The sequence below is a fragment of the Pelobates fuscus genome, chromosome 5 (assembly GCF_036172605.1).
Source record: "Pelobates fuscus isolate aPelFus1 chromosome 5, aPelFus1.pri, whole genome shotgun sequence".
Classification (NCBI taxonomy): domain Eukaryota; kingdom Metazoa; phylum Chordata; class Amphibia; order Anura; family Pelobatidae; genus Pelobates; species Pelobates fuscus.
Genome location: NC_086321.1, coordinates 337572286 through 337599764, shown reverse-complemented (window position 1 = coordinate 337599764; position 27479 = coordinate 337572286). Strand labels below are relative to the sequence as shown.

The following is a 27479-nucleotide window of genomic DNA, read 5'->3' as shown; positions in this document are numbered from 1 at the left end:
ACGCCGTTCCCATTACTAGTCCTGCAGGACCCAGGGCTGGCACAAGCGGCTGCCAGAGCAGGGGGAGCACAAATCCGAATCCCCTGCCTCTGACTGGGGACTCGGATTTTTAAACTCACCTCTCCCCCTGCAGTCAGTGGAGTCGTCCGGCCTCTCCTGATGATGTCAGGAGGAGGGGGCGTGACTTTCTCTGCTCTTCTCACAGGACCGCTGGGGAGCATAGAAAGCCACGCCCCCTCCTCCTGACATCATCAGGAGAGGCCGGCTTACTCCACTGACTGCAGGCTGCAGGTTCCAGATCCTGTCCCACCCCTCCTGGCCCAAGGTAAGCCTCAGGGAGGGGGGAAGGCACTTTAGTTTTTTTTTGTTTGTTTTTAATCCCTTTCCTGAGTCCCTGTCCATCTCCCCAGTCCCTGTCCCCCTCCTCAGTCCCTGTCCCCCTCCCCAGTCCCTGTCCCCCTCCCCAGTCCCTGTCCCCCTCTTCAGTCCCTGTCCCCCTCCTCACTCCCTGTCCCCCTCCCCAGTCTCTGTCCCCCTCCCCAGTCTCTGTCCCCCTCCCCAGTCCCTGTCCCCCTCCCCAGTCCCTGTCCCCCTCCCCAGTCCCTGTCCCCCTCCCCAGTCCCTGTCCCCCTCCCCAGTCCCCGTCCCCCTCCCCAGTCCCCGTCCCCGTCCCCCTCCCCAGTCCCCGTCCCCCTCCCCAGTCCCTGTCCCCGTCCCCCTCCCCAGTCCCTGCCCCCGTCCCCCTCCCCAGTCCCTGCCCCCCTCCCCAGTCCCTGCCCCCTCCCCAGTCCCTGCCCCCTCCCCAGTCCCTGCCCTCCTCCTCAGTCCCTGCCCCCCTCCTCAGTCCCTGCCCCCCTCCTCAGTCCCTGCCCCCCTCCTCAGTCCCTGCCCCCCTCCTCAGCCCCTGCCCCCCTCCTCAGTCCCTGTCTCCCTCCTCAGTCCCTGTCTCCCTATTTAAGGCCCTGTCCCCCTCCTCAGTTCCTGTCCCCCTCCTTAGTCCCTTTCTCCAGTCCCTGTCCCCCTCCTCAGTCCCTGACCCCCTATTTAAGGCCCTGTCCCCCCTCCTCAGTTCCTGTCCCCCTCCTTAGTCCCTTTCCCCAGTCCCTGTCCCCCTCCTCAAGCCCTGTCCCCCTCCTCAAGCCCTATCCCCCTCCTCAGTCCCTGTCCCCCTCCTCAGTCCCTGTCCCCCTCCTCAGTCCCTGTCCCCCTCCCCAGTCCCTGTCCCCCTCCCCAGTCCCTGTCCCCCTCCCCAGTCCCTGTCCCCCTCCCCAGTCCCCGTCCCCCTCCCCAGTCCCCGTCCCCTCCCCAGTCCCTGCCCTCTCCCCAGTCCCTGCCCCCCTCCCCAGTCCCTGCCCCCCTCCCCAGTCCCTGCCCCCCTCCCCAGTCCCTGCCCCCCTCCTCAGTCCCTGCCCCCCTCCTCAGTCCCTGCCCCCCTCCTCAGTCCCTGCCCCCCTCCTCAGTCCCTGCCCCCCTCCTCAGTCCCTGTCTCCCTCCTCAGTCCCTGTCTCCCTATTTAAGGCCCTGTCCCCCTCCTCAGTTCCTGTCCCCCTCCTTAGTCCCTTTCTCCAGTCCCTGTCCCCCTCCTCAGTCCCTGACCCCCTATTTAAGGCCCTGTCCCCCCTCCTCAGTCCCTGTCCCCCTCCTTAGTCCCTGTCCCCCTCCCCAGTCCCTGTCCCCCTCCCCAGTCCCAGCCCCCGTCCCCCTCCCCAGCCCCTGTCCCCCTCCCCAGTCCCTGTCCCCCTCCCCAGTCCCTGTCCCCCTCCCCAGTCCCTGTCGCCCTCTCCCCAGTCCCTGCCCTCTCCCCAGTCCCTACCCCCCTCCCCAGTCCCTGCCCCCCTCCCCAGTCCCTGCCCCCCTCCCCAGTCCCTGCCCCCCTCCCCAGTCCCTGACCCCCTCCCCAGTCCCTGACCCCCTCCCCAGTCCCTGCCCCCCTCCTCAGTCCCTGCCCCCCTCCTCAGTCCCTGCCCCCCTCCTCAGTCCCTGCCCCCCTCCTCAGTCCCTGTCTCCCTCCTCAGTCCCTGTCTCCCTCCTCAGTCCCTGTCTCCCTATTTAAGGCCCTGTCCCCCTCCTCAGTTCCTGTCCCCCTCCTTAGTCCCTTTCTCCAGTCCCTGTCCCCCTCCTCAGTCCCTGACCCCCTATTTAAGGCCCTGTCCCCCCTCCTCAGTCCCTGTCCCCCTCCCCAGTCCCTGTCCCCCTCCCCAGTCCCTGTCCCCCTCCCCAGTCCCAGCCCCCGTCCCCCTCCCCAGTCCCTGTCCCCCTCCCCAGTCCCTGTCCCCCTCCCCAGTCCCTGTCCCCCTCCCCAGTCCCTGTCCCCCTCCCCAGTCCCTGTCCCCCTCCCCAGTCCCTGTCTCCCTCCTCAGTCCCTGTCTCCCTCCTCAGTCCCTGTCTCCCTCCTCAGTCCCTGTCTCCCTCCTCAGTCCCTGTCTCCCTCCTCAGTCCCTGTCTCCCTCCTCAGTCCCTGTCTCCCTCCTCAGTCCCTGTCTCCCTATTTAAGGCCCTGTCCCCCTCCTTAGTCCCTTTCTCCAGTCCCTGTCCCCCTCCTCAGTCCCTGACCCCCTATTTAAGGCCCTGTCCCCCCTCCTCAGTTCCTGTCCCCCTCCTTAGTCCCTTTCCCCAGTCCCTGTCCCCCTCCTCAAGCCCTATCCCCCTCCTCAGTCCCTGTCCCCCTCCTCAGTCCCTGTCCCCCTCCTCAGTCCCTGTCCCCCTCCTCAGTCCCTGTCTCCCTCCCCAGTCCCAGTCCCTGTCCCCCTCCCCAGTCCCTGTCCCCCTCCCCAGTCCCTGTCCCCCTCCCCAGTCCCCGTCCCCCTCCCCAGTCCCCGTCCCCCTCCCCAGTCCCCGTCCCCCTCCCCAGTCCCCGTCCCCCTCCCCAGTCCCTGTCTCCCTCCTCAGTCCCCGTCTCCCTCCTCAGTCCCCGTCTCCCTCCTCAGTCCCCGTCTCCCTCCTCAGTCCCTGTCTCCCTCCTCAGTCCCTGTCTCCCTCCTCAGTCCCTGTCTCCCTCCTCAGTCCCTGTCTCCCTCCTCAGTCCCTGTCTCCCTCCTCAGTCCCTGTCTCCCTCCTCAGTCCCTGTCCCCCTCCTCAGTCCCTGTCTCCCTCCTCAGTCCCTGTCTCCCTCCTCAGTCCCTGTCTCCCTCCTCAGTCCCTGTCTCCCTCCTCAGTCCCTTTCCCCAGTCCCTGTCCCCCTCCCCAGTCCCTGTCCCCCTCCCCAGTCCCTGTCCCCCTCCCCAGTCCCTGTCCCCCTATTTAAGGCCCTGTCCCGTTACTCAGTCCCTGCCCCCCTCCTCAGTGCCTGTCTCCCTCCTCAGTCCCTGTCTCCCTCCTCAGTCCCTGTCTCCCTCCTCAGTCCCTGTCTCCCTCCTCAGTCCCTTTCCCCAGTCCCTGTCCCCCTCCCCAGTCCCTGTCCCCCTCCCCAGTCCCTGTCCCCCTCCTCAGTCCCTGTCCCCCTATTTAAGGCCCTGTCCCGTTACTCAGTCCCTGCCCCCCTCCTCAGTGCCTGTCTCCCTCCTCAGTGCCTGTCTCCCTCCTCAGTGCCTGTCTCCCTCCTCAGTGCCTGCCCCCCTCCTCAGTGCCTGCCCCCCTCCTCAGTGCCTGCCCCCCTCCTCAGTGCCTGCCCCCCTCCTCAGTGCCTGTCTCTCTCCTCAGTCCCTGCCCCCCTCCTCAAGCCCTGTCTTCTTACTCAGGCCCTGTTCCCCTCCTCAGCCCCTGCTCCCTTCCTCAGCCCCTGCTCCCTTCCTCAGCCCCTGCTCCCTTCCTCAGCCCCTGCTCCCTTCCTCAGCCCCTGCTCCCTTCCTCAGCCCCTGCTCCCTTCCTCAGCCCCTGCTCCCTTCATCAGCCCCTGCTCCCTTCATCAGCCCCTGCTCCCTTCATCCCTTCCCTTGATCCCTTCATGGATCTTGGGTGAGTTCCTGCACTTTTTTACCCAGGACTTGACCCCTGCTTCAGACGAGAGATCATTTTTAGATATTCCACAATTTAAAAAAATGCATAATTAAATGTGAACATGTTTTCATTGGGTTATACCTACTTAACAGTGATTTTGTATTTTTATTTGGGCAGTAGAATGTCTCTTTAAATCTTTATTAGCCATTCTATATTTTATAGCCCAATTAATCAGTCTCAGAGGAAAATGCACTTGAATACCTTTAAATATTATAATACAGCTTTATAATATTGTTTCACAATCGTAAAGGTCGATCTTCCCACCTAAATCAGGTATACAACAGTTTTAGATTCACTTTTGCCTTTTTTATCCAACGTAAACTTATTAAAAAATGTTTGCTTTAATTGGAACGTAGAATTTAAGATGTAAATTGGAAGTCTCTGAAAAACATAAATTATATTAACTACTAATTTCAGTAGTTCTGATATTTTCACTGCCATAGTCTCACCTAAGCTTGATAGATTCTTAAGTAGACATTTGCAATTCGTTTCGTTCCAAATGTCAATTTGGACTAATTTCGGGCAATTCGGACATTCGGATACTTCCGAATGTCCGAATAGCTGAATAGCCAAAGTGCCGAAGTTCCGAAGCACAGAATTGCCGAAGTACTAATATACCCGTTGTAAGAATGAAGAATGTTACACTGTATACCAGTTTAAATAACAAGTATACAAACATTACCAGGATTTAACTGTAAGCATTTGCAACACTTACAACAATTAAGTAACACGTTCGTATAAAATCCAAGTTACAGTCAATGGATGGGAATGAGTAAGTAGATAACTCCCTAATTCCCACGGTATTAGGGAGCTATCTACCAAAAGGCTGAAAGACCTAAATTGGTCTTTCAGCCAAATTTACTAATACTAAGTAAAAATTACTTAGTATTAGTAAATTGTGACCCTACTCGCTATACCTATTGTCCTCCCCCACCCCTGAGCGGAGGGTGGAGGCTCTAAATGTGCCCTAAATCAGAATAAGGGGGAGGGGGGAATCTATTGTCCGGCCCCCACCCCTGAGCGGCGGGTGGGGGCCCTAAATCATAAAAACAGGGGGGGACCTATTGTCCTCCCCCTGGCCCTCACCCCTGACGCACATGTGGGGTCCCTGAATTACTTCAAAGCGGGGGCGGGTGGGGGCCCTATATCAGAATAAGGGGAGGGGGGAATCTTCTTTTTTAGAAAAAAAAAGACATCAAATGGTAAGTTTTATTTATTTTTTTACAGGTACTTAGTTATTGTTTCCCGCTCACTATTTTTAGGGTGAGTGGGGTAGGTAGGTTTATTCATTTTTTTGGGGAGGGGGGTGACTAGGGGTTTGGGGACCCCATGTCACCTGGGGGGGTACAATTTTTATTTAGGGCTCCCACCCGCCGCTCAGGGGTGGGGGCTGGACGGGAGGACAATAGGTCCCCCCCTTATTGGAATTTAGGGCCCCGACCCACCGCTCAGGGGTGGCGGCCAGGGGGGAGGACAATAGGTCCCCCCCTTATTCTAATTTAGGGCCCCCACCTGCCACTCAGGGGTGGGGGTCGGGGGGAGGACAATAGGTCCCCCCCCCATTATTCTACTTTAGGGCCCCCACCCGCAGCTCAGGAGGACAATAGGTCCCTCCTGCTTATTCTACTTTAGGGCCCCCACTCACCACAGGCTGCTCACTAGACATACCCCTAATGCCCCTAGATAGCTCCCTAATGCCGTGGTAATTAGAGAGCTATCTACTAAGCGGCTGCAAGAGAACATCCGAAGTGCAGAAGTTCTGAATTTCGGAATGACGAACCTAACCGAATATTTTCCCCATGCACATCCCTAATCTCAAGTACCCTATTTATTCCAAAATGTAAATTTCTAAATGTTTACTTGAAGTTGTCTGTAGGGGTCTTTGGTCAGCCAAAAGCCCAGCAAAGACGGAGTGTTTTCCCAATCAACCTGAAAACTATTTCGAAACAGAGAAAGAGTATCATGTGGCAAACAAAATGTGAACTTTTGTGCTTTCGCCAATTTTAATTCAAGATCCTGGACTGAGTGCATCTAAAATAGCTCAAATGTTTACATAATACACATGCTCGTACACAAGCTAACAACTATATCATTCAGAAACAGTCACACAGGAAATATCTGTGTCCATTAAATCTGCAATAAGAGGTGCGCATGTACAGCACTGTCTTTTAGAAGCCTAAAAGAGAATTTAGGTATTAAATTACTTTCTATAATTTCAGAGGCAGCTATAAAAGACAAGAACACAGAGGAAGGGGAGGTATCGGCAGAGTACGATGAACATCAAGCTTTGTATGTTCTGCAGCACTGGGATGAAATGCCAGAGTATGGAAACAGACTAGTACCGGAACATGTGGAAGTAAGAACTCTGTATAATGAAGAAAACCCAGGTCTGGGGCAGGTAAGGAATCCAACTTGCATGATTATATGCCATGTATGCAAATAAATATTTGTAACATAAACTGTTGAAGAAAATGGGGAATTGAACTGGCTGAAGTGGTTAGAAATGTGATATAGGGTTAAGATTGGGGACTTGATACGGTAGGGAAGAAATTAGGAGTTGGACTAACTGAGGAAGACAATTTAAACATGGACTGGAGGGAGACAGTCTGATGGCATGAAATCACTGAAAATAAGGATTTAAACTGGGTAAGAGCATACATATAGGGAGGTGGGGAGTGGACACGAACTAGAAAGTGGGTCATTGGGGTCATGAACTAGACCGACAATGTTTGGAACCAGGACCTGGGTGGATGAGAATTAGTTAGTACTACATGGTCAAGGTGTATTTAAGCATGTGGAACCTTGAACTAGCTAGTGGGGTGCTGGAGTCATAAAATTGCCAGCAATTACTGGAACTAGAATTGACTTCTGGAGGGAGGTGGATGGGAGTTAGCAGGTGAGGATTCAGGACATGAGTAGGCTGATAAATTTGAGATGTAGACTGTGGATTTAAAAAAAATATTCTTCATTTTTTTGAGGGCTGTTATGGACGTACTGATTGGGGAAGAATATAACTGTGACATGATCTATTAGTTGTCTGGAGACAGGGCTCGAGTCCTGCAGGAACGCGTGGGAACGGCGTTCCTGCACTTTTTCCACAGCAGGAACGCCGTTCCCATTACTAGTCCTGCAGGACCCAGGGCTGGCACAAGCGGCTGCCAGAGCAGGGGGAGCACAAATCCGAATCCCCTGCCTCTGACTGGGGACTCGGATTTTTAAACTCACCTCTCCCCCTGCAGTCAGTGGAGTCGTCCGGCCTCTCCTGATGATGTCAGGAGGAGGGGGCGTGACTTTCTCTGCTCTTCTCACAGGACCGCTGGGGAGCATAGAAAGCCACGCCCCCTCCTCCTGACATCATCAGGAGAGGCCGGCTTACTCCACTGACTGCAGGCTGCAGGTTCCAGATCCTGTCCCACCCCTCCTGGCCCAAGGTAAGCCTCAGGGAGGGGGGAAGGCACTTTAGTTTTTTTTTGTTTGTTTTTAATCCCTTTCCTGAGTCCCTGTCCATCTCCCCAGTCCCTGTCCCCCTCCTCAGTCCCTGTCCCCCTCCCCAGTCCCTGTCCCCCTCCCCAGTCCCTGTCCCCCTCCCCAGTCCCTGCCCCCCTCCCCAGTCCCTGTCCCCCTCCCCAGTCCCTGCCCCCCTCCCCAGTCCCTGTCCCCCTCCCCAGTCCCTGTCCCCCTCCCCAGTCCCTGTCCCCCTCTTCAGTCCCTATCCCCCTCCCCAGTCCCTGTCCCCCTCTTCAGTCCCTGTCCCCCTCCTCACTCCCTGTCCCCCTCCCCAGTCTCTGTCCCCCTCCCCAGTCTCTGTCCCCCTCCCCAGTCCCTGTCCCCCTCCCCAGTCCCTGTCCCCCTCCCCAGTCCCTGTCCCCCTCCCCAGTCCCTGTCCCCCTCCCCAGTCCCTGTCCCCCTCCCCAGTCCCCGTCCCCCTCCCCAGTCCCCGTCCCCGTCCCCCTCCCCAGTCCCCGTCCCCCTCCCCAGTCCCTGTCCCCGTCCCCCTCCCCAGTCCCTGCCCCCCTCCCCAGTCCCTGCCCCCTCCCCAGTCCCTGCCCTCCTCCTCAGTCCCTGCCCCCCTCCTCAGTCCCTGCCCCCCTCCTCAGTCCCTGCCCCCCTCCTCAGTCCCTGCCCCCCTCCTCAGCCCCTGCCCCCCTCCTCAGTCCCTGTCTCCCTCCTCAGTCCCTGTCTCCCTATTTAAGGCCCTGTCCCCCTCCTCAGTTCCTGTCCCCCTCCTTAGTCCCTTTCTCCAGTCCCTGTCCCCCTCCTCAGTCCCTGACCCCCTATTTAAGGCCCTGTCCCCCCTCCTCAGTTCCTGTCCCCCTCCTTAGTCCCTTTCCCCAGTCCCTGTCCCCCTCCTCAAGCCCTGTCCCCCTCCTCAAGCCCTATCCCCCTCCTCAGTCCCTGTCCCCCTCCTCAGTCCCTGTCCCCCTCCTCAGTCCCTGTCCCCCTCCCCAGTCCCTGTCCCCCTCCCCAGTCCCTGTCCCCCTCCCCAGTCCCTGTCCCCCTCCCCAGTCCCCGTCCCCCTCCCCAGTCCCCGTCCCCTCCCCAGTCCCTGCCCTCTCCCCAGTCCCTGCCCCCCTCCCCAGTCCCTGCCCCCCTCCCCAGTCCCTGCCCCCCTCCCCAGTCCCTGCCCCCCTCCTCAGTCCCTGCCCCCCTCCTCAGTCCCTGCCCCCCTCCTCAGTCCCTGCCCCCCTCCTCAGTCCCTGCCCCCCTCCTCAGTCCCTGTCTCCCTCCTCAGTCCCTGTCTCCCTATTTAAGGCCCTGTCCCCCTCCTCAGTTCCTGTCCCCCTCCTTAGTCCCTTTCTCCAGTCCCTGTCCCCCTCCTCAGTCCCTGACCCCCTATTTAAGGCCCTGTCCCCCCTCCTCAGTCCCTGTCCCCCTCCTCAGTCCCTGTCCCCCTCCCCAGTCCCTGTCCCCCTCCCCAGTCCCAGCCCCCGTCCCCCTCCCCAGCCCCTGTCCCCCTCCCCAGTCCCTGTCCCCCTCCCCAGTCCCTGTCCCCCTCCCCAGTCCCTGTCGCCCTCTCCCCAGTCCCTGCCCTCTCCCCAGTCCCTACCCCCCTCCCCAGTCCCTGCCCCCCTCCCCAGTCCCTGCCCCCCTCCCCAGTCCCTGCCCCCCTCCCCAGTCCCTGACCCCCTCCCCAGTCCCTGACCCCCTCCCCAGTCCCTGCCCCCCTCCTCAGTCCCTGCCCCCCTCCTCAGTCCCTGCCCCCCTCCTCAGTCCCTGCCCCCCTCCTCAGTCCCTGTCTCCCTCCTCAGTCCCTGTCTCCCTCCTCAGTCCCTGTCTCCCTCCTCAGTCCCTGTCTCCCTATTTAAGGCCCTGTCCCCCTCCTCAGTTCCTGTCCCCCTCCTTAGTCCCTTTCTCCAGTCCCTGTCCCCCTCCTCAGTCCCTGACCCCCTATTTAAGGCCCTGTCCCCCCTCCTCAGTCCCTGTCCCCCTCCCCAGTCCCTGTCCCCCTCCCCAGTCCCTGTCCCCCTCCCCAGTCCCAGCCCCCGTCCCCCTCCCCAGTCCCTGTCCCCCTCCCCAGTCCCTGTCCCCCTCCCCAGTCCCTGTCCCCCTCCCCAGTCCCTGTCCCCCTCCCCAGTCCCTGTCCCCCTCCCCAGTCCCTGTCTCCCTCCTCAGTCCCTGTCTCCCTCCTCAGTCCCTGTCTCCCTCCTCAGTCCCTGTCTCCCTCCTCAGTCCCTGTCTCCCTCCTCAGTCCCTGTCTCCCTCCTCAGTCCCTGTCTCCCTCCTCAGTCCCTGTCTCCCTCCTCAGTCCCTGTCTCCCTATTTAAGGCCCTGTCCCCCTCCTTAGTCCCTTTCTCCAGTCCCTGTCCCCCTCCTCAGTCCCTGACCCCCTATTTAAGGCCCTGTCCCCCCTCCTCAGTTCCTGTCCCCCTCCTTAGTCCCTTTCCCCAGTCCCTGTCCCCCTCCTCAAGCCCTATCCCCCTCCTCAGTCCCTGTCCCCCTCCTCAGTCCCTGTCCCCCTCCTCAGTCCCTGTCCCCCTCCTCAGTCCCTGTCTCCCTCCCCAGTCCCAGTCCCTGTCCCCCTCCCCAGTCCCTGTCCCCCTCCCCAGTCCCTGTCCCCCTCCCCAGTCCCTGTCCCCCTCCCCAGTCCCTGTCCCCCTCCCCAGTCCCCGTCCCCCTCCCCAGTCCCCGTCCCCCTCCCCAGTCCCCGTCCCCCTCCCCAGTCCCTGTCTCCCTCCTCAGTCCCCGTCTCCCTCCTCAGTCCCTGTCTCCCTCCTCAGTCCCTGTCTCCCTCCTCAGTCCCTGTCTCCCTCCTCAGTCCCTGTCTCCCTCCTCAGTCCCTGTCTCCCTCCTCAGTCCCTGTCTCCCTCCTCAGTCCCTGTCTCCCTCCTCAGTCCCTGTCCCCCTCCTCAGTCCCTGTCTCCCTCCTCAGTCCCTGTCTCCCTCCTCAGTCCCTGTCTCCCTCCTCAGTCCCTTTCCCCAGTCCCTGTCCCCCTCCCCAGTCCCTGTCCCCCTCCCCAGTCCCTGTCCCCCTCCCCAGTCCCTGTCCCCCTATTTAAGGCCCTGTCCCGTTACTCAGTCCCTGCCCCCCTCCTCAGTGCCTGTCTCCCTCCTCAGTCCCTGTCTCCCTCCTCAGTCCCTGTCTCCCTCCTCAGTCCCTTTCCCCAGTCCCTGTCCCCCTCCCCAGTCCCTGTCCCCCTCCCCAGTCCCTGTCCCCCTCCTCAGTCCCTGTCCCCCTATTTAAGGCCCTGTCCCGTTACTCAGTCCCTGCCCCCCTCCTCAGTGCCTGTCTCCCTCCTCAGTGCCTGTCTCCCTCCTCAGTGCCTGTCTCCCTCCTCAGTGCCTGCCCCCCTCCTCAGTGCCTGCCCCCCTCCTCAGTGCCTGCCCCCCTCCTCAGTGCCTGCCCCCCTCCTCAGTGCCTGTCTCTCTCCTCAGTCCCTGCCCCCCTCCTCAAGCCCTGTCTTCTTACTCAGGCCCTGTTCCCCTCCTCAGCCCCTGCTCCCTTCCTCAGCCCCTGCTCCCTTCCTCAGCCCCTGCTCCCTTCCTCAGCCCCTGCTCCCTTCCTCAGCCCCTGCTCCCTTCCTCAGCCCCTGCTCCCTTCCTCAGCCCCTGCTCCCTTCATCAGCCCCTGCTCCCTTCATCAGCCCCTGCTCCCTTCATCCCTTCCCTTGATCCCTTCATGGATCTTGGGTGAGTTCCTGCACTTTTTTACCCAGGACTTGACCCCTGTCTGGAGATATATTAAGAATAAAAAATGACATAAAGGACACATGAGTTGGATGAAAACTTGGGGACATTAGGGATAAAGATCCATATGTTCCTCTGTCTGGTCTTATAGTTGAGCTCCTCATGCCACTTTGAGCTCCAATGACAGACTGAACAGAGAAATATACACACTTCCTGCCTTGGTCCTGCTTGAACTTGCTACAATAAGTGATGGTACAGAAGAGGAGATGCTGTGTAATAACTTGCCACTCACCCATGCCCCTTGATATTTTACAGCTCTTATAATAGAAACTAGTCCTCAGTTGTTTACCTTTTTCATGAGAATTGAAAAGTATTGTTTTTACGTTATAGTGATCTTATTTGTGACAGGTGACTGCTTTGCTATTCAGTGTATGACTTGTGAATTGTAAATGACTTGTGAACATCTGCCTTCCAGGGTTCTCTTCACATGTGGATTGATATGTTTCCCAATGATGTCCCTGCACCTCCGGCTGTAAACATTAAACCACGTGAACCAGTCAGGTAAAAATTATACATGTTGTTGAAGAAACTCTGGCTCGCTCATAGGGCTGAGTTCTATTAACTTGATTTAAATTGAACTCTAGTAACTGAATAGCATGTATGTAGAAGGAATTCTATTCAGTGATAAGCTGAACTCTTAGAATCTAGCCTGTAGAATCTAGCCTGTAGACTATGAACTATGTAATGTTTGTGATAGACTACCCATCCATTTATCACTGCTTCTCCATGACCTTGCTAAAATAATGGTAGCTCCAACATCACCCATCTCTTCACAATATCATGCTCTCTCCCATGGCTCAATGCCAATGTAAGAGATAAGCCTATCTATAGTAATGAATAAAAAAAAAAATTCTATTGATATCAATTGGAGAACTGAAATTAAGTTCGTTACATGTATTACTTGTAATATATCTATAGTACAATTCTCTAACAATGCTGATGTCCTGTTGTGTTTTCTTCACTTGTTTTTTATTCTTTAATTGTAGCTATGAGTTGCGTGTCATCATTTGGAATACTGATGATGTAATTCTTGATGACGTGAATCCTTTTACCGGTACACCATCAAGTGACATTTATGTGAAAGGGTATGTACTATATGTAACATTGTATTGTGCATATTACAGTTTTTACTGACCCTTTTCCTTCCACTATATATTATAGATTATGATAGCTAGACAGTATAGACAGAGAGTTCTGTATAAAGCTGAGATATAGCAATTAAAAAACTGATCAAAAGTTTTCAATAGCTATTGTGTAGGATGAGCTATAGAACATTATATTTTATGACGGTCAACCAGTTTTCTAATAAAATCATGTCATCTGAGTCATGTAATACAATGAAAACCGCCTTCAGGCCATGGGGAATAGAACTACTCATGAGGTCCCCAGATGGAACTTTGATGTGCGAAATAAAGTGAAATTATTATTAGGGCAAGGGGCAAAATAACTACTCCTTAGGACCCAAGGCTTCCAGATGGATTACCCTTCCACATAATGAATATGTAAGCACAATGATAGAATCGCACACTTCAGTTTGTTTTTAATATTGAATTGGTAACTAAAGATGGATTATTTTTGCAGCTGGATACGTGGGTTGGATGGTGACAAGCAGGAAACGGATGTACATTTTAACTCCTTGACTGGAGAAGGAAACTTTAACTGGAGGTTTGTCTTCCGTTTTGACTACCTCCCCACAGAGAAAGAAATCACCTTCAAGAAGAAGGAATCCTTTTTTTCATTAGAAGAGTCAGAGTTTAGAGAACCAGCTGTGCTTGTCCTTCAAGTTTGGGATTATGACCGCATATCTGCTAACGATTTTCTAGGTAAGTCATAATTCAAGATTAAAATGTTTTGACTGTGAGACATTAATATTAAAAAGGTGAAATTCCAATTAGATTTGATTACTCCCATGAGTCCCATCCCAAAGACTTGTGAATGTGTGGAAGGAGCTTGGGACATATGGCTACCACCCAACTCAGTCAGATGTACTCCTCACCATGAGATTGTGGTACAAAGCAAAATGTATTTACCAATGAGCCTGATAGGTTTGAGCCTAGGATGACAGATTAAAGGCTGTAGCAGTATTATGCTCCTTTTAATTTTAAATTTATATTAATGTAGTCCACGCTCATGTTTATTTTATTTTATTGTATTTTTTTGAGAATATGCCTATTGAGATGCACATTTTCAGGGTTATTCACTATGGTGTGAGTTGTCAAGTGAATTAAGAGTGAACTATAAATTTAAGGACTGGAACAATTCTCCAAGCCAGCTATGCTTTCAGTTTGGCTATTTTGGTTGTAAATTTGAAATTCACTTTCAATTTCCACTGTGGTTAATAACTAGTGATGTACCGAACTGTTCGCTGGCGAATAGTTCCTGGCGAACATAGCGTGTTAGCGTTCGCCAAGGTGGGCGAACACATGCGCGGTTCGATCCGACCCCTATTCGTCATCATTGAGTAAACTTTGACCCTGTGCCTCACAGTCAGCAGACACATTCCAGCCAATCAGCAGCAGACCCTCCCTTCCAGACCCTCCCACCTCCTGTACAGCATCCATTTTAGATTCATTCTGAAGCTGCATTCTTAGATAGAGGAGATAAAGTGTAGCTGCTGATCATTTGATAGGGAAATGTATAGCTAGGCTAGTGTATTCAGTGTCCACTACAGTCCTGAAGGACTCATCTGATCTCTGCTGTAAGGACAGCACCCCAAAAAGCCCTTTTTAGGGCTAGAACATCAGTCTGCTTTTTTTTCCTGTGTAATCTAATTGCAGTTGCCTGCCTGCCAGCTTCTGTGTCAGGCTCACAGTGGATACTGTGCCCACTTGCCCAGTGCCACCACTCATATCTGGTGTCACAATAGCTTGCATTTAAAAAAAAAAAAAATGTTTTCACTGTACTAGATTGAATAGCAGTTAGTTGTCTGAAAGCGTCTGTGTGTCAAGCCTACAGCGTGTACTCTGCCAACCTCTGCCAGTGCACAGTGCCACTCATAACTGGTGTCACAATAGCGTGCATTTAAAAACCCCAAAACTTTTTTTTCACTGTAATAGATTGAATAGCAGTTAGTTGTCTGCAAGCGTCTGTGTGTCAGGCCAACAACGTGTACTCTACCAACCTCTGCCAGTGCACATTGCCACTCAAATCTGGTGTCACAATAGTGTGCATTTAAAACCAAAAAATTTTTTCACTGTTATAAATTGAATAGCAGTTAGTTGTCTTCAAGCGGGTGTGTCAAGCCTACAGCGTGAACTCTGCCAACCTCTGCCAGTGCACATTGCCACTCTTATCTGGTGTCGCAATAGATTGCATTTAAAAACCCAAAAACTTTTTTCACTGTTATAGATTGAATAGCAGTTAGTTGTCTTCAAGCGGGTGTGTCAGGCCTACAGCGTGTACTCTGCCAACCTCTGCCAATGCACATTGCCACTCTTATCTGGTGTCACAATAGCGTGCATTTAAAACCAAAAAACGTTTTCACTGTTATAGATTGAATAGCAGTTAGTTGTCTTCAAGCGGGTGTCAGGCCTACAGCGTGTACTCTGCCAACCTCTGCCAGTGCACATTGCCACTCATATCTGGTGTCACAATAGCGTGCATTTAAAACCCAAAAACTTTTTTCACTGTTATAGATTGAATAGCAGTTAGTTGTCTTCAAGCGGGTGTGTCAGGCCTACAGCGTGTACTCTGCCAACCTCTGCCAGTGCACATTGCCACTCATATCTGGTGTCACAATAGCATGCATTTAAAACCAAAAAACGTTTTTCACTGTTATAGATTGAATAGCAGTTACTTGTCTTCAAGCGGGTGTGTCAGGCCTACAGCGTGTACTCTGCCAACCTCTGCCAGTGCATATTGCCACTCATATCTGGTGTCACAATAGCATGCATTTAAAACCCAAAAACGTTTTCACTGTTATAGATTGAATAGCAGTTAGTTGTCTTCAAGCAGGTGTGTCAGGCCTACAACGTGTACTCTGCCAACCTCTGCCAGTGCACATTGCCACTCTTATCTAGTGTCGCAAAAGATTGCATTTAAAAACCAAAAAACTTTTTTCACTGTTATAGATTGAATAGCAGTTAGTTGTCTTCAAGCGGGTGTCAGGCCTACAGCGTGTACTCTGCCACTCATATCTGGTCTCACAGTAGCTTGCACGCATATTACCACTAATCCAAAAAAAAATGACAGGCAGAGGCAGGCCACCCCGCAGGGGCCGTCGTGGTCGTGGTGCTGTGATTCCCTTTTGCCCTAGAATAATGCCCAATTTTCAGAGGCCACATACCCTGAACTTGAAAAGTTCTGAGGACATAGTTGACTGGCTAACACAGGACACCCAATCTTCTACAGCTTCCGCTCGGAACCTTGACGCACCATCCTCCTCCAGCTTAGCTTCGGGCACCTCTCAAGATACCACTCACCCGCCTGCCGCCACCACCAACACTAGCACCACAGCCGCTTCACTTTATCTGTCAGAGGAGTTATTTACACATCCGTTTGAAGAAATGAGTGATGCGCAACCATTATTGCTAGAGGATGTAGATAATAGGGATATGTCTCAGTCAGGCAGCATTACACACATGTACGTACGGTGTGATGATGATGATGATGTTGTACCCGCTGCTGCTTCCTTTGCTGAGTTGTCAGATACAAGTGAAGCGGTTGATGATGACGATGCTTCCATGGATGTCACGTGGGTGCCCGCTCGGCAAGAAGAAGAACAGGGCGAAAGTTCAGATGGGGAGACAGAGAGGAGGAGGAGACGAGTTGGAAGCAGGGGGAGGTCGTCGCAAGGAGCTAGTGGCACAGTCATACAGCATGCATCGGCACCCGGGGTCAGCCCGACAGCACGCCAATCAACGCATGCTGTGTCCCGCTCATCTGCCCACAGTCAAGTGTCTGTCAAGGACATGTTTGAGCGTAAGAAGCCAATGTCAGAAAGTCACCCCCTTGCCCAGCGTCTGACAGCTGGCTTGTCTGAACTATTAGCCCGCCAGCTTTTACCATACAAGCTGGTGGAGTCTGAGGAGTTCAAAAAATTTGTAGCTATTGGGACACCGCAGTGGAAGGTACCCGGACGAAATTTCTTTTCACAAAAGGCAATCCCCAACCTGTACTCGATTGTGCAAAAGGACGTAATGGCATGTCTGGCACACAGTGTTGGGGCAAGGGTCCATCTGACCACTGATACCTGGTCTGCAAAGCATGGTCAGGGCAGGTATATCACCTACTGCGCATTGGGTAAACCTGCTGACAGCTGCCAAGCATGGAATGCGTGGCTCTGCAGAGGAGTTGGTGACACCGCCACGACTTGCAGGCAGGCCTGCTGCCACCTCCTCTTCTCCTCCTACTCCATCCTCTTCCATTACCTCCTCGGCTGAGTCCTCTTCTGCTGTTGAGTCTTGCTTCACATCAACGGCACCCCCCAGCTCCCCAGGTACTGTTCCACATCCCGGATACGACAGTGTCACGCCATCTTGGGTTTGACTTGCTTGAAAGCAGAGAGTCACACCGGACAAGCACTCCTGTCCGCCTTGAACGCACAGGTGGAAAAGTGGCTGACTCCGCAGCAACTGGATATTGGCAAAGTGTTTTGTGACAACGGAACAAATTTGTTGGCGGCATTGAAATTGGGCAAGTTGACACATGTGCCGTGCATGGCACATGTGTGTAATCTGATCGTACAACGCTTTGTGCATAAGTACACAGGCTTACAGGACGTCCTGAAGCAGGCCAGGAAGGTGTGTGGCCATTTCAGGCGTTCCTACACGGCCATGGCGCACTTTGCAGATATCCAGCGGCGAAACAACATGCCAGTGAGGCGCTTGATTTGAGACAGCCCGACATGTTGGAATTCATCACTCCTAATGTTCGACCACCTGCTCCAACAAGAAAAAGTCGTTAATTAATATTTGTATGACCGGGGTGCTAGGACAGCCTCTTGGGAGCTGGGAATTTTTTTGCCACCTTACTGGATGCTCATGCGCAATGCCTGTAGGCTCATGCGTCCTTTTGAGGAGGTGACAAACCTAGTCAGTCGCACAGAAGGCACCATCAGCGACATCATACCATTTGTTTTCTTCCTGGAGCGTGCCCTGCGAAGAGTGCTAGATCAGGCCATAGATGAGCGTGAAGAGGAAGAGGAAGAGTTGTGGTCACCATCACCACCAGAAACAGCCTTATCAGCATCGCTTGCTGGACCTGCGGCAACGCTGGAAGAGGATTGTGAGGAAGAGGAGTCAGAGGAGGAATGTGGCTTTGAGGAGGAGGAGGAAGACCAACCACAACAGGCATCCCAGGGTGCTCGTTGTCACCTATCTGGTACCCGTGGTGTTGTACGTGGCTGGGGGGAAGAACATACCTTCATTGAGATCACTGAGGAGGAGGAGGAACGGGAAATGAGTAGCTCGGCATCCAACCTGCCTGTTGAGGGACCCTTGTATAAAAAGGCTGAAGGAGAACGACCTGTACTGGGTGTCCACGCTACTAGACCCCCGGTATAAGCAGAAAGTGGCTGAAATGTTACCAAATTAAGTCAGAAAGGATGCAGCATTTGCAAAATAAATTAAAAAGTATGCTTTACACAGCGTATAAGGGTGATGTCACAGCACAACGGGAATCTAACAGGGGAAGAGGTGAAAGTAATCCTCCTCCTCCCACGACCACACCGGCAAGGACAGGACGCTTTAAAGACGTGTTGTTGATGGAGGACATGCGGAGCTTTTTAAGTCCTACGCATCGCCACAGCCCTTCGGGATCCATCCCTCATTCATCTTAATAAAGGTGAGGTAATCTAGACTTTTTTGACCTAGGCGACTTCTCTTCTCAGTGACAATACCTCCTGCTGCACTGAAGGTCCTTTCTGACAGGACATTTGAAATGGGGCAGCCCAATTTGCGATAGAACTTCTGGCCTGCCCCATTTCAAATGTCCTGTCAGAAAGGACCTTCAGTGCAGCAGGAGGTATTGTCACTGAGAAGAGAAGTCGCCTAGGTCAAAAAAGTCTAGATTACCTCACCTTTATTAAGATGAATGAGGGATGGATCCCGAAGGGACTGACAGTGGGCGATACATTCGACTAAAAAAGGCCTGATGAGATGAGCTGCCTTGGGCTAAAAATGGTGACCCTATGTAGGAGGAACAGTCCCTATTCTGCTCTGTGTCAGTGTGTATCAGGGTCCCTGAGGACAGGTGTCAATCCATATCTGCCAAGTGACCCTAAGTAGGGGGAACAGTCCCTATTCTGCTCTGTGTCAGTGTGTATCAGGGATCCTTAGGATAGGTGTCAATCCATATCTGCCAAGTGACCCTATGTAGGGGGAACAGTCCCTATTCTGCTCTGTGTCAGTGTGTATCAGGGTCCCTGAGGACAGGTGTTAATCCATATCTGCCAAGTGACCCTATGTAGGGGTAACAGTCCCTTTTTCTGCTCTGTGTCAGTGTGTATCAGGGTCTCTGAGGACAGGTGTCAATCCATATGTCAAGGTGTCAAATGTCATATGTCAGGTGTCAATCCATATCCATTGTGATTTAGGAATGTTAGGTGATTTATGCCCTTTATGGATTAAAACCAGACTCTGCATCAACTGTGTAATTTTCCATGGGAGTTTTGCCATGGATCCCCCTCCGGCTTGCCACAGTCCAGGTGTTAGTCCCCTTGAAACAACTTTTCCATCACTATTGTGGCCAGAAAGAGTCCCTGTGGGTTTTAAAATTTGCCTGCCCATTGAAGTCTATGGCGGTTCGCAAACGTTTGTGGAAGTTCGCGTTCGCAATTCGCGAACCAAAAATTCTATGTTCGCGACATCACTATTAATAACCTTTACTGTATATTGTCAAAATTCCCACTAAACAATAGGTTATGTTGCAAGTAGCTTAATACACCCTGTTCCAAATTATTATGCAAATTATATTTTTCTTAAACATAAAACACTTACAATGCACTGTTACAAATTATTACGCACAGTAAGTTTTCAAAACCCTTTATAAGTTGTAAAGAACTGAAAATTGTCATTTGTTGTGTTTGCAGCATATTTACTGAAATCAAAAGCTATTTCAATCAAACTTATAACAACATTTTAACTTTTTAAACATTTTAACAGGTCATGTTACATTTTACCATAGGACCCCTTATTTGATAGCAGCTTCACAAGTGTTGCATCCATTGAACTTGTGAGTGTTTGGACAGTTTCTGCTTGAATTTGTTTGCAAGATGTCAGAATAACCTCCCAGAGCTGCTGTTTGGATGTAAACTGCCTTCCACCCTCATATATCTTTTGCTTGAGGATGCTCCAAAGGTTCTCAATAGGATTGAGGTCAGGGGAGGATGGAGGCCACACCATGACTTTCTCTCCTTTTATCCCCATAGCAGCCATTGATGCAGAGGTATTCTTTGCAGCATGAGATGGTGCATTGTCATGCATGAAGAAGATTTTAATACAGAAAGCATAGTTCTTCCTTCTGTACCAGGGAAGAATGTGGTCAGTCAGAAACTCCACATACTTTGCAGAGGTCATCTTTACACCTTCGGGGACCCTAAAGGGGCCGACCAGCTCTCTTCCCGTGATTCCGGCCCAAAACATGACTCCACCACCGCCTTGCTGACGTTGCAGCCTTCTTGGAACAGGGTGGCCGTCCACCAACCATCCACTACTCCATCCATCTGGACCATCCAGGGTTGCACGGCACTCATCAGTAAACAGGACTGTTTGAAAATTAGTCGTCATGTATTTTTCTGCCCAATGCAGCCGTTTCTGCTTGTGAACATTGGTTAGTGGTGGCCGAATAGAAGGTTTATGCACAGTTGCAAGACTCTGGAGGACTCTACACCTTGATGTCCGTGGGACTCCAGAGGCACCAGCAGCTTCAAATATCTGTTTGCTGCTATGTAATTGTATTTTAGCAGCTGCTCTCTTGATCCGATGCATGGATCTGGCAGAAATCTTCCTCAATGTGCCTTTATCTGCACGAACCCGTCTGTGCTCTGAATCAGCCACAAATCTCTTAATAGTGGGATGATCACGCTTAAGTTTTCTTGAAATATCTAATGTTTTCATACCTCGTCCAAGGCATTGAACTATTTCACTCTTTTCGGCAGCAGAGAGATCGTTTTTCTTCCCCATATTGCATGAAAATGGTGCTCTGCTTAATAATGTGGAACACCCTCCTTTAGTAGTTTTTCCTTAAATTGGGCTCACCTGGCAATCTAATTATCACAGGTGTCCGAGATTGTTTTCAGTGATCAAAAGAGTCCTGAGACACAATGCCATCCATGAGTTAAACTGGAAAACTAAATATTTAATCTTTGTGACACTTAAATAGAGTTTGCATAATAATTTGGAACAAGGTGTATACAGCACAATCTGGTGGAAGTGCCCCTAGATCCTTCCATACTGGAGGGAAGTACACTGGGTAGTATCCACACTCATGGATGACTCAGTTGAGTTCTTTCCAGAGAGCTATCTGCTCCACCTGACTCCCTTACCGTTGGCTACTTACAAGAAATAACTCTATATCTGATTAACGCCGCACGTAGCCTCATCCTGACTTTCTGGAAACAGATCTCAGTCCCCTCCATCAAGGATTGGATCAATAGAGTGGAAGATATCAGGAGCATAGAGGAACTTGTACTGATGGCGGGTGGGAGGACTCAGGTGTACCAGAGGATCTGTTTTCATTGGATGCAATGCCTGACAACCAGATAACTAAACCTGGAGTTCAGACCGTTAATTACTGACACAACAGCTCCAACCATACCTCGGACCTCATAACAACATGTAATGCTGGACCTGGACCATTTCCCCCCTCAACCTGATGACCAACACAGCGCAGCGGTGGTTGCTTTATGGGAGTGGAGAGATGGGGCGGACAACATCCACCAACCTACCCTTCCTACTTCTCCCCGATTTGTTTTTCCTCTCCCTCTCTCATCCCAATTTTCTCTTCTGCACCATCTCTCTCCTCGCACCTCTTACTCTCTGTCCCCCCTCCCCCTTTCCTCTCTCACTCTCACCAGTGCCAACCTATACTCATTGACCACTCAATCCCCCAACACCACATTTTTGTTAACACAGAAAGATAGAATACACTGCACATTCTCGTAGATACTGGGGGTATCTCCATTTTCATTTGATCTTTTTTTTTCCTACTATCTACCCCTATAGCCTATCTGCCAACAAGCAACCAATTTACTATGCGAATGAGCTGGTAATAACCAAGGGTATGTTGGTATCAGCCTGCATGCTTATACAGACCCACACGCTAATTTGTTACAAACTACATGACATATGCTTTACTAATGTCTCAATACTACTCCCTGTACTCTGTAACAAATCAACAATGACTATTATTATTATTTATGAGCCTGTATCAATAAACCTTTTTCTTGAATGAAAAAAAAAATATACAGCACAACATTTATTTATATAAAAAAATAACCTGGGGGGCGGAGCCTGACAGCACAACCGACTAGACGCCATTTTCTGAGCTCCGTGCGCTGAATCATAAAATCCAGCTAATATCTCCACCATCCTGGGGAAACTCGACAACAGAGTGTCAAACATAGCCACAGCACGCCACCCTGAGTCCGCCGATGCCTTTTTTTCACACCCCGGGCAAGAAAATCCAGACCCGCGGCACCAAGGCCTACCGCGCCATCCGGCACACTCCAGCAGTCTTCGGAGGCCCACTAGACCTAGACTGGGACGACTCCGATCCCGACTACCTAGACCTGCTTACGGGCGGCATGGGGAGAAAATCCCAAAGACAAACTGCGCCCGCAGCCAAGCCACAACACGACATCGGCTACATGCTCCAGCAACCGGCACCAGCAAAAACCCCATCATTACGGGAGCCCTCACCTGCCCGGGAGCACTCCCTCTCACCGGTACGGATAGCCAGCAAAACCACACAGAAAGGCCCTAATATGTCGGACAAGGGCCCTCCTAGCCCGGATAGTGCGGACTCACCGGCGTCCAAACGGGAGCTGCAAGAAATGTTAACCGGTCTCCAAAATAACCTCAGACGGATGTGGGAGGCAGATCTGGAGGCCCTCAAAATGGAGGTACGGTCAGTCCAGGGCCGCACACAGGCCACTGAGCACAACGTGACAGACCTGCAAAAAGGACTTAAAGAGTTGAACGACAGGGTGCAACACATACAGACTCAACAAGCAGAAACTAGCAGACACTTGTTACTGCTTGATGACAGGAGCAGGAGGAAGAACATAAAGCTAAGGGGAATAACTGAAAACGTACCCCTGGAAGAGCTACCGCACTTCATAAGAAGGTTAGTGGCATCACTACTCCCAGCCAAAGAGGCTAAATACTTCTCCTTTGATGGAGCATACCGAATAGCGAAATCCCCTAAAGCTCCTGCAACCGCGCCGAGAGACATTATACTCAGGTGCCAAACGATGTCCAACAAATTAGCCTTGCTAGCAGCGATGAAAGGAAAGTCACCATACGGCTTTGAGAACTGTAAAATAGCCTTTTTTCAAGATCTTAGTAGAGCCACACTACAGTGGCGCAAAGCCATGCAACCTCTCACACAAGCTCTGCAGAAGGCAGGCCTAACATACAGATGGGCGACGCCGCAAACTATATGGATCACCAAGGGAGAGAAATATTACAAAGCCACAGACCCAGCGGACACTCCTGCGCTCCTAACAGCCCTGGACATACACCCGCAGCAGAGCCCAGCCCAAGGACCACTGGACATGCAGCACCTCACGGACACTGACTCAGACACATCCATCACTGAATACCGGAGAACTGGGGGACCAAAAACCTGAATAGAACAGCGTACCCTAATAGCCCAAGCAGAAGGGGCATTCCTGAGAACTCTATTAGCTTAAAGCTACTCAATGTTTAATGTTTCACGTTTTGAGTTCCACATATTATACTCCACTTTTGACATCCAAATACACTCACATAGGCGCCTAATACAGCCGACATCCCCAAGGACACACACACGACGCGCACACAACGCTTAGGAAACTCCCCCCCCCCCCCCTGTACTACCCGACACGCCAGAGAGGGACTGACTGAGCACTAAAGGGACTTACATAGACAATGAAGACTCAATAGCAACCAGCCCATGGACCAACTCCACCAGACTCCCGACTAACAACCCCCCTACATCACCACATGGAGCCTCAACACACATACACCTCAACGGCACGTCATCCACTTGATTGCATGCATAGTGGGGGATCATACCCACATAGCACCCATGTCGATACAACATGACAGACCACCAAAACATACAAAAAGTGCAACATACCACGTTGTCTGATTATATGCACAATGTTTACTTATGTCCTGACTTAAATGTACCATATGTTTCAAAAGTCTTTAAAACAATGTGTGTACTAACCTGCAAACCTGCACCAAAAATAAAGAATTTAAAAAAAAAAAAAAAATAACCTGTAGGTTGGTATTTCACATAACATACAAAGAAGCAGTCTGGAAATAATGTTATTCAAATGAAATGTCTTCATGTGTAGAATATGTGATTATGGATGGTACGTAACATGTAATGTTTCTTTACCTCCTCACTGTCTCTATTTGAACATTTCAAATGTTGTAAAGTATGGATCTCCGCATTAATTTCCAAAATTACATTATGTTTTAAAGGGTCAATAGAGATGAAGTTGAGCGACATGGTTCGCGGAGCAAAGACTGCCGGTCAGTGCACTATCAAGATGGCTAAGGACAAAGCAACTCCTCGTTTCTCGATTATTAGGAACAAGCGCATGAGAGGATGGTGGCCACTCATTAAACTCAAAACTGAAGAGGATATAGAGCGGGAGGAAAGGGAAGCAAATGATAAGAAGAAAAAAAAGAAGAAGAAGAAAAGATCTGTGAACCCCGACGATGTGCAGTTTGTAGACCCGAGTGGAAACACCTACATATTGGCGGTAGGCATTGACCTTCTAACTGTATCTCGGGCATCTGCAAAGTTCTTTATTGTGCTATTCTGTTCGTTATATGATCTTCTCCACAGAACACTGGATAATTACTGGTGCATGATTGTAGCATGTATTTTAGTGTGACAATACCAAACAGGCTATGTCTATGTACATAAATTCATTACATGGCTCTCAATGATGCTATCATAATTTATCCAAGCTTAAGTTTTGTCTTCCGAACTTAGAAATGCACAATACTAACATCACATCTTCTAAAGTAACCTTAAAGCAGTGTGTAAAAAGTGATGAGATGATGTAATATTTGCTAGGAATGTGCATGGGCAAAAAATTGGTTCGGTTCTGCACTGCCAAAATTCAGCACTTTGGCACTTCTGCAATTCCCTAAGCCTAACCCTACCACATAACCCTACCCCTCACACTAACCCTACCCCTAACCCTAACACTACCCCTAACGCTACTCCTAACCCCTAACCTAATGCCTAACCCTTTGGATTAGGGGTAGGGTTAGATTCCTGTCATCATTCCTTTAATTTTCCCTCCCTCTCCTGGTTTGCCACTTTTCATAAATCCGAAGCAGTTCGGCACTTCCAAAATTTGTCACTTCGGCAGTTCGGTTTGGCACTCCTGAAATTTGTCACTTTGGCAATTCGGTTCGGTTCAGCACTTCCGAAATTCGGTAATTCGGCCATTCGGGAGCATGTCCGAATGTCCAAATTGCCGAAATTCGTCTGAATTTAAATTCGGACCGAAACGAACTGCACATGTCTAATATTTGCTTGATGTTTTTGCACACAGGGGAAAGTTGAGGCTGAATTCCAGTTGGTAACAGTTGAAGAGGCTGAGAAGAATCCAGTAGGATTGGCACGCAAAGAACCAGAACCACTCGATAAACCAAAGTATGTACATTGCTTTTAGAGCCATTTTAATTATGTTTGGTATAAGTGTCCCTCAGCGGAAATAAGCCAGAAAGTGTAATCTTAATGCTAAGCTATTCGATTAATAAAAGAAAGAGGTGCCACCATAAGTGAATTAGTGTGTATATATACCTGGGTCAGCATATAAAAGGTATAATGGGATGTGTCAATAAGTAGGTATGTTCACAGAATGTGTACATAGGATGTGTAGGTGTCTGTGCGCACAGTGTGTGTTTGTGTCACTGTTTGTGTATCTTTAGGTGAATGTAGCCCTCTGGTTTTCTTATTAGTTTTTGGCTAGCATTCTGTTTTATGTTGTATTAGTAACGGTACTTACCTGGTCCGCGTGCTGGCAGGGATCCTCCGATCGAGCTGCGTGTGGCTCGAACACTCCTGGCGGGCCGCGTGCGCCGAACAGTCTGATCGGGCGCGCGGCCGGTACAGTATTGGGATGCTGCTTGCCTCGTGAGCACGTTCTTAAAGGGGAAATAGGAGCCTAACCTTGCAGTCGACTCCCATTGGCCCACGTCATTCCGGGGCCCCCATTCACGCACGTTTTGCGGAGCAGGCATCACGTGGACCAATCAAGTTAACAATAAACATATATAAACTTACCTGACCCTAGATTCTGTGCCCTATTGTGGTTTCTGTTTCCAGTACCCTTTAGTGCGTTTCTTGTGATATAGTATTGTATTCTGGTATTGACCTTGGTTTTGTTTCCAGACTCTGAGTTTCTCTTTAACCCTTGCCTGTCTTGTGTGCCCTTCTGGTTATTACCATGTACCTGACTCTGGCTAGTTCTTGTTTTCACTGTCTCTCCGTTACCCTGACCTCGGCTTGTATTTCGACTACGCTTTACTCTGACTAACGTTAAGTCCGGCCACTATAAGGCCCGGTAAGACGTTTATAATTCCTTAGTCCATTCCTTGTGATCCTAAACTCTGTGTGTTAGGGTTATACTCTGTGATAGTATTTACTTATATTACGTAGCACATACCCACACAGTCAACTTACTTATAAGGGAGTATTTTGGGCTCTCTCACTCTTTAGGTGCAGCTTTCAATCATATCTATCTTGTCACATACATTTTTAAAATTGGATATTCACTTGTGTATTAGCACCTTTTTTTCTTTATCAATATCGTTTTTTATTGTGAATGTCAGATATAAGTGATACATCGTATATAATAACGTCTTCAAAAATTGTGAATAATAAGCAGTTGTACCGTTGACATTGCAAATGAAATACGGTTTCACCCACTTTTTCTCTTCTTAATTAAGAAAACATGAAACAAGAGAAGGAGTAATAGAAAACAGATGAACTTTAATGTTATAAAAAGGAGGCTACTTTTTCTTTTTTACTTGATTATGTGTTTTTCAACTTACTTATAGTCCATGTTTTTCATCTTTTACAGCCGTCCCAAAACATCTTTCAACTGGTTTGTCAATCCCCTGAAGACGTTTGTCTTCTTCATCTGGAAGAAGTACAAGAAGTACATTATTGCTCTGGTTATTATAGCCATCCTAACGGTTTTCTTGGTCCTTATCCTCTACACCATGCCTGGATTCATCAGCGAGAAGATTATTAATGGATAGTCCTCTGGGACACCATGGACATTACCTGTATATATGGAGACTCCTACTCTTTGTTTACTTATCCTTAGAACTAAGGAACTGCTCATAAATTATCACCCTCCCTGGTACTCAAGGAGTTAAGGGCTGGTCCCTATAAGACTACAGCCCACATCCTGGCACTGAATAGGTTAAAAACAAGCTAAAATGTTCGCAGCATAATTATATTTTTCTGCGCAATCTATTGCACAATAGTAGGTGATATAATTCTAATTAATATATTAAAAGACTTCCGAATGAAGATGCCAGTTATTTGTATTTAATGTCTTGAACATTTGAACGGAATGTACGTTATGGGAAATGGAAGCCATTCTAGAATGTAACTTGTTCCTTAATGGACTGATCATATTGCAATGTTTGTGTGTTTTTTTGTTGTTATTATTATTATTTTAATTTTCTTTTTTGTAAACCAACAAGTCAAGCAATGCACATGTAAAGTAAAAAGCCAATGGACAATAAATCAGAATTAAGGATGAAAGTTATATTCACAGCTGCGTATTTTTGATTTTGACCCTGAGCTCTTTGGTCGATTACATAGTTGTCAGACTTCTAGGTCAAACTTGTCTTTTCAAAGCACTGTGTGAATGTTAGCTTTGTATAACCATCACCCAGAACATCAACATTTAGGGATCATCAAACCTACTTTTGGACTGAAACTAACCACTTTACAGCAAGCCCTGTCTATTTGTGTGTGGCATCTATCTGTTTGACAGGGTCTATTAGAAATAGGTAGGGGGAGATCTGAAACTGACCTTACCATGGTTCCAGGTATGCTTATATTAAGGGACACTACAGTCACCAAAACAACTTTAGCTTAACAAAGCAGTTTTGGCGTATAGATCATGCCCCTGCAGTCTGACTGCTCAATTCGCTATCATTTAG

The 27479-nt window shown here is 50.4% G+C and overlaps 1 protein-coding gene across 1 annotated transcript in view; it reads left to right on the top strand.

Annotated features, from left to right (window-relative positions):
* The window catches only part of LOC134611650 (fer-1-like protein 4), a 192427-nt gene extending 165348 nt beyond the window's left edge, over positions 1-27079 (top strand). Inside the window, exons 39-45 of the mRNA XM_063455751.1 lie at positions 6156-6334; positions 11537-11622; positions 12108-12206; positions 12703-12944; positions 23757-24040; positions 24848-24948; positions 26381-27079. Coding sequence (XP_063311821.1) covers positions 6156-6334; positions 11537-11622; positions 12108-12206; positions 12703-12944; positions 23757-24040; positions 24848-24948; positions 26381-26561 — 1172 coding nt within the window. The 3' untranslated portion in view covers positions 26562-27079. The remainder of the gene's footprint in view (positions 1-6155; positions 6335-11536; positions 11623-12107; positions 12207-12702; positions 12945-23756; positions 24041-24847; positions 24949-26380) is intronic.
* The last annotated feature ends 400 nt before the right edge of the window (positions 27080-27479 follow it).